General features: G+C 41.2%; 1 protein-coding gene across 1 annotated transcript; it reads left to right on the top strand.

Moving 5' to 3' along the window:
* The first annotated feature begins 278 nt into the window (after positions 1-278).
* Positions 279-5442, top strand: LOC112900083 (coiled-coil domain-containing protein 130). Its single transcript, XM_025968817.1, has 7 exons — positions 279-479; positions 678-740; positions 846-925; positions 1934-2042; positions 4366-4525; positions 4609-4772; positions 4867-5442. Exons 1-7 carry the CDS (start codon positions 477-479, stop codon positions 5218-5220), a joined length of 933 nt encoding a protein of 310 aa, XP_025824602.1. The 5' UTR covers positions 279-476; the 3' UTR covers positions 5221-5442.
* The last annotated feature ends 1531 nt before the right edge of the window (positions 5443-6973 follow it).

The raw sequence follows: 6973 nt of genomic DNA, 5'->3' as shown, positions 1-6973 counted from the left end.
ATTTATTGGAGAAAGAAGAGACCGCGCTAAAAATGCTCTGATGAGTCAGGTGTTGCATCCGGTAGTGGTGGATGACGTTGAGGATGCTGCTGCGTGTTCGGTTGATGTTGCATGATCACTTGTCATGTCGATTATTTTTTTATTTGGAGGGACTGCTGTCTCTGATGCAATATTTTTTCTTGCTACGAGAAACTCGGCAATGCCATGCGAAACTATTTTCAGCGATGACCCGTTCGGACTTCGGAGTAGTGGACCGTATTGGGCCTCCGTAGATGCCGTGTCCGGTTTGATCGTATATAGTTGTCTGACACAAAAGCGCAAAAGAAAGCTTCCTGAACGCTGCACCTCCGTTTCTCTCGCTTCCTCCGCCGTCGCAAATCGCCGCCGCAAGCCGCCGCAGCGAGCCGCCGCCGCCACCGGAAAGTCGCCTTCTCTGCCGATCTCCTCCTCCCCCTTTCTTCCAGCCAAGAGGCAACATGGTACGTTGGAGATCTAACCCTAGGGGCTTCGCTCTATTCCCTCGTTCCCCATCCCAAATCTCGGGTCCTCCCTCGCCATATATCCCCAGGAGTTTCTTAAATTTGGTGACAAATTCATGTTGGGCGGAGACACGATGGTTTATTATTCGCCGGTGGTTCGGTTATCTGACAGATTTATTTCTTTTGGTTTCCCTGCAGTCGTCGCTCGCTGCGGCGAGAGCTGATAACTTCTACTACCCGCCGGAATGGAGCCCGAAGAAGGTCGGAATCTCTTCTTTTGTGAATCATTTTGTAGTCTCTTCATTTGGTTTCATGTGCTGTGGCTGCTAATTCGTGCTGCTGTTCCTGTTGTTTGTGCTTGATCAGGGTGGATTGAACAAGTTCCACGGCCAGCATGCGCTCAGGGAGCGGGCAAGGAAGCTCGATCAGGGCATCCTGATAATAAGGTTTGCTTTTTGTGAGACATTACTTCGTTTTCTTGTTTGTTCATACACGAGGATGCGAATATGCACACCGATCTGCACATACCCATGTGTTTGTTTAATTGTTTTTGTGGGTGGGATATGATAAGAATGCATGGAACACTGGCTCAGGATGGTTCTCCCTAATCCTTTTCGATCAACTTGTCGTTGATTAGCTTCTGAAGCAGTAAACATCCTTAAACAACAGATTGGTAGATTGATCATACTGTTATGTCCTTGTGCCTTGTATTTGAATACAATTCATAAAATTGCCTTTGGCTGAAAGGCATGGTTGGTACTGCTAAATAATTGAAAACATTTATCACTTAGTTATACCGAACCTTTTGAACTTAGTTCATGTGGTGGTTTGCCTGATAATTCTCACTGCTTGGCTTAAAAATTAATGCTCTGAACATTACCTTGATCAAAAGTAATGCTTGAAGTCATGATTTCTGCATCAGTTTTAATTCAACAGATGCTTGTCTGCGGATTTCCGCCCTGGATGTGAAATTGTTGATACAAGAGTTTATGATTGTAACAGCTCAGATTGTTTATTTGAATGTTGATATATTATCAAAGCAGCTGTTACACATTTATCACTAGTTATACCGAACCTTTTGAACTTAGTTCATGTGGCGGTTTGCCTGATAATTTTCACTGCTTGGCTTAAAAATTAATGCTCTCAACATTACCTTGGTCAAAAGTAATGCTTGAATTCATGATTCCTGCATCAGTTTGAATTCAGGAGATGCTTGTCTGTGGATTTCCCCCCTGGATGTGAAATCGTGGGTACATGAGTTTCTTATTATAACAGCTCAGATTGTTTATTTGAATGTTGATATATTATCAAAGTGGTTGTGAGGTGAAATGAACATTTGCATGGCACTGTTCCATTTACTTATTTGCATAGGTAGATATTTCTTTTACAAAACACTTATTCTACCATTGATTCTTTTCATCCATTGGTTTAATGTGCTTGGGTTGATTTTTTAGATTTGAGATGCCTTTCAACATTTGGTGTGGTGGATGCAATTCGATGATAGCGAAGGGAGTAAGGTTTAATGCTGAGAAGAAACAAGTCGGAAATTATTACTCTACCAAGGTATTTGCCTGATTACTGTACAACTTTTACTTACATTGGTATGTATTGTTGCTGTTCAATAATATCCAGTTAATAAAACATAAGATGATTTCTCAAATCATCTTTTCATAATTGATTAGATTTTCAGATGATGACAGATCTTCTAAATTTCCTTTTGTATAAGCTTAATCAGCCTAAGTATTTAGTTATTGACCCCAATAAATTGGTTTAGCCTTGGCCAGGAACCGAACTGAAGCACACATTTATATTAACCTCACATTCTGGCTGGACTATCATCATTTTCTGACAAGTGTACCTCATAAGGTGCATCAGACAAAATTATTTATAATGATTTAATAATTTTTGAAGGAGAAGCTGTATTTCTTGAAAATGGAATTAGCATCAAACCGAGGGTAAAATCAAGGCATGTGTACTATACTATTGGTGTTGAGGTTGCCAACTAGGCTGTGTTTAAATGTCCCAGTGATTGCGCCTCATAGCTTGAGTTTGCGATAGTATGTATTTTAGCAGTTCTCAAACTGAAAGAAGAAATAACATTTATTAGATTATTCTGTATGTAATAGGAATATAGGATTCAGCATTAGCTGAATATTGTTAAGCAAAATGGGGCCACCATATGCTTTTTTACCAGCTTTCCTCTGTAAGTTGTGATTGTGATTCATAATAATTAATAAAGTTGGGTGATCTGCTCGCCTGCTAACTGCTGATCATTAATGAGAATGTGTCTGGCAAATTAATTCTGGCTCTATTCATTAACCATTGCAACCAGTATACCTATTGTTGATGAAAATTCAATGTTGTTCATTCATTCTAAACCAATGGGCAATGACTAATTTTTGTGAAACACAACTGCTAGTATCACACTTGCCATTAGATGAACCCATATTATCATTGGTACAGGCCTCATATTGTTATTTGAGATATTTTCCTTCAACTTTGATCAAGTTGAAAGCACTGGTTCAACCGTTCAGCCCTTCGAATATGTGAATTAAACCTTGAACTTTGTACAAAATATGTGAATTGACCCCTGAACTTTGTACCAAATATGTGAATTAACCCTTGAACTTCGTACCTCAGTGTCGCAATAACAAATCATTAGCATATTATTCTTGGTACAGGCTTCATTGTATTTTTGTTTGAGTCGTTGAGATATTTTCCTTCAACTTTGATCAAGCTGAAGAAAATGATTCAACCTTTCAAATTAATGGATTAACCCTTGAACTTGGGATCTGAGTGTTGATTGTCTTTAATAAGAAATCAGTAGCATAAGAGAATTTTATTAAACAAAATAATACGAGTGATGTTCGATAATCGACGCTGCTATTATCAGACATACAAATCTCTAAAATCTGTGGTATTGACAAATCACAAATGACAAACTGTAGTATTGGCATAGATAACTGTTATTTTTAAATACCATGGTTTCAAAATGCTTCACGATCCAACCAGGTCCTTGAGGAACTTAAAACCCTTTAAGTTCAGTTCTTTAGTTTATACCTAATAGGCTCAGAATTCATGCTTTTCTGAGGCTCTAACCTCCATCTCACATTACTATGGAGTATGGTATCTTAGTTTGTGGAATTGCTTATAGATATTTAATTCTTTGCTTGATCCCTTTTTTTCTAAACAAGGTTTGGACAGAGATTCCGTAGGTATTCCAAATGACAGAACATATGAATGGAATATGAGTTGAACATAATTTGTCTTAACTTTAATCTGATCCATCAACAAACCATGAGATTCTATTAGATTCACTTTTCCACAGCAACTTTAGAAGTAAGCACTGTATGGACATGCAGTCTAGCCCTAAGATTCATATTCAACCTATGTGGGTGTGCGACCTGCATCCTTTTCTGGTTTAAGATGTCTACTTATTTTGCTCCTTTGTGGGCTCCTTTTACATTTGATGTATCTAATAACAAGATCCTTTTTGTTTTATTGTTTATCTGTCTTCCTGCCTTTATATATTCTAGAGAAAGAAGTCCAGTGAGGTAAACAGGTTGTATGCAGTGGCTTTTAATTCCTGAAATGATTTATCTGGAACTGTTTAGTAAATTATGTATAATGGTGTTGGTAAAAGGTAGAAAGGACTCCATCCTTACTGTTGCAATTGTCATATCACTGGAAAAGGTCTGCATGTTTTTACTTATATGTTCATATGTTCAGTTGTTGTTATCTGAAATCTGAAAAATTCTTAATGCCTAGAGCTTTCCATATTTTTGGTGTTTGTCTTATGTTAAACCTAGTTTCTGTTGCGTACTCTTCTAAATCACTTACCCACTCTGCTGTTCTGACATTGTTTCACCTACTGGTTATTTGTCAGATATGGAGCTTCACCATGAAATCACCCTGTTGCAAGCATGAAATTGTCATACAAACAGACCCAAAGAATACTGAATATGTCATAATCAAGGGAGCCGAGAAGAAGACCGAAGATTTTGATGTTGAGGATGCAGAGACACTGCTGCTGCCTGCAGATGAAGGTTCAACCTGTAAAAATTTACATTCATTCATCACAATCCCTTATTTTCAAATGCCTGATATTCTGTTACGGATCTTTCCTCAGATCGAGACAAGCTAGCGGATCCTATGTATCGGCTTGAACACCAGGAAGAGGATCTTCAGAAGAAGAAAGAAGCTGAGCCAGTTTTAGTTCGCCTTCAACGACTCTCTGACAGCCGTCACTCTGATGATTATGTGCTGAATAAAGCACTCCGCGATCGTCTTAGGGTCATCCCATGAATTCTTATAAATCGATCAATTATTCCACTACAGCTTGTGCAATCACTACGATTCTTATCCACCTGTCCTTGTGTTTATGTAGAGCCAAAAAAAGAGGGTTGCAGAAGAGAAGTCGTCGGCAAGAAAGATGGGCCTCGGAGTGCGGCTCTTGCCTCCCTCTGCAGAAGATGCCGCCACGGCAGCTTCAGTGAAGTTTGCATCAAAATTTGAGAAGAGCAGAAAGGACAAGAGAGCAGCAATCAAGGCTGCCTCCATCTTCCCGGAGTCATCAAGCTCAGCCTCAAAGGGCAAATTGGACCTGGCACTGAAGAGGCGTAATATTAAAGCCAGCGCGGTCACCGCCCTGATGGCAGGCAGGGTGAAGCCGTCCTCGTGGCGGAGTGCCGGTTCCGCGAGCTCAAGGACTCAGATGCCAGTTCTTGCAGTACGCAAGTAGGCAGCTCGCGCTTTTCAGCTTAAGCTTGTGCGATATGGGCATGTCCTATTAGTTTTGCTGTAAAAGCTGTGCCTGAAGTTGTTGTCTTGCTTTATTATATGAATGAATGGAAGGAAATTGCTATGGTTTTGGCTGCATTCTGGATTCCTATTAGCGCTTTTTGGCTTCTAGCAGTGTGCTTTAAACTGGATTTGCGTCTGTATATATGATTGTCGCCCTGTACATTGCTGACCATTTGTATTACTTACTGCTTGGATCCTTGGAAACCTGGATCGCTCTGTGCTAAGCTGGTAACGGGCGTTGCGCGGTTTCTGGAACTCTTGCTGCCAAAGGTATCCTACTTTTGAGTCGGCATAAATTTTCCAACCAGATTTGCAAGCGCCGAGTCATCACAAGTTTCCAACCACTGCAACTGACGCGGACATGCCTCATGATTTTTATTCGCTGGCAGGCGATGCTGCGCATTCGCTGTCTACTAGCTGTCAAGGAGGAGAGTTCAGGCCTTCAGGGTCTTGCTTATACACAGGGCTGGCTAAAATGCTCATGGCTCGCTAGTTCACTTGGCTCGTAGCTTGCTCGACTCGGCTTGGCTTGCTGTATTTTAATAAGCTGAGCTAGCATTTCAGCTCGTTACCGTAACAAGCCAGCTTGACCTTGCTCGCGAGCCGAAGGAGCCATGAAGCAACAAACAGCCAGATAGCAGGCCAACAAGCCCATGGAGCCCAATCACCCGACTTGACCTCATCTGATGCCGCCGCCACCAGTGTCGCCCAATCTCCACTCCCCCCCCCCCCTCTCTCGCCGCCCTCACCATAGTCTAGATCTCGAGCTCCAACTCCATCTACGCTCCGCTCTACCATAGGCTATACGGGATGGCATCAATCCGTGTTGGTCTTGCAGCAGTGTCGAATCGAAGAGGCGTGAGGAAGATCTGCCCCCTCCTGTCATCTGCCTCGGCAAAAGACGGATGAAGGTGCAGCTAGGAGTGGAAAGGGTTTTAAAATTTTGCCTAGATAATCTAAGAGCGAGGGTCGGGCTCTAATCTTATACTATTTTAAATAAAAAATTAATAAGAGCTAAGTTGAATTGTGAAGAGACTAGTAAGATCATTATCCGTTACCACCCCGTGCAGCCCATGCCCCAAGGTCTATTGCAGTTGTGGACTCGTGATCCAATACTCTAGATGCAGTCAGATCCGTTGCCAGGCCCTTGTGCTGCCTCATCCGTAGGCATGATGACTGGTGAATGGTGAGAGAATCTGTTGCCTTGTTCTGAAATCAGTTCGTAACTTGGCACGCTGAAGCTTTTAGCTTGTGGATGAACCTTCCCTTAAAAAAATGTTTGTAGCTGAACCGTTGTTGAATGATTCTTGCTTGCCGGCCTGTTTGATTGCTTGGTTCCTTTAAACAATATACTTTATGTTCTTGATTTATTTCTTGTTTGAGATGCTGGTTTTCCAACTCTTTAAGCTTCTACTAGACCATTGGGCGCGCCTTGCGCGCCCTGCAGTGACTAAATGTATGATAAACTATACCAGCTTAGAAGTGTTGCAACATTCTTGTTACATTAACACTTTATCATACAGAAGATCATTGTAGATAAGAGTCAAGCATAGTGTTTGACATATGTCCAGAGAAGAAAGAAGAGAGAATAAAAATAAAAATGACAGACGCATGGATACTATTGGTTGAGAACTCATAAAAAAGAGCCTGGAAATACACATGACAAAACATTTTTGGTTCTATGTTTCTAA

The sequence above is a fragment of the Panicum hallii genome, chromosome 1 (genome assembly GCF_002211085.1).
Source record: "Panicum hallii strain FIL2 chromosome 1, PHallii_v3.1, whole genome shotgun sequence".
Lineage (NCBI taxonomy): Eukaryota > Viridiplantae > Streptophyta > Magnoliopsida > Poales > Poaceae > Panicum > Panicum hallii.
Note: the sequence above shows the minus strand (reverse complement) of the source record. Positions and strands in the feature narration are given on the sequence as shown.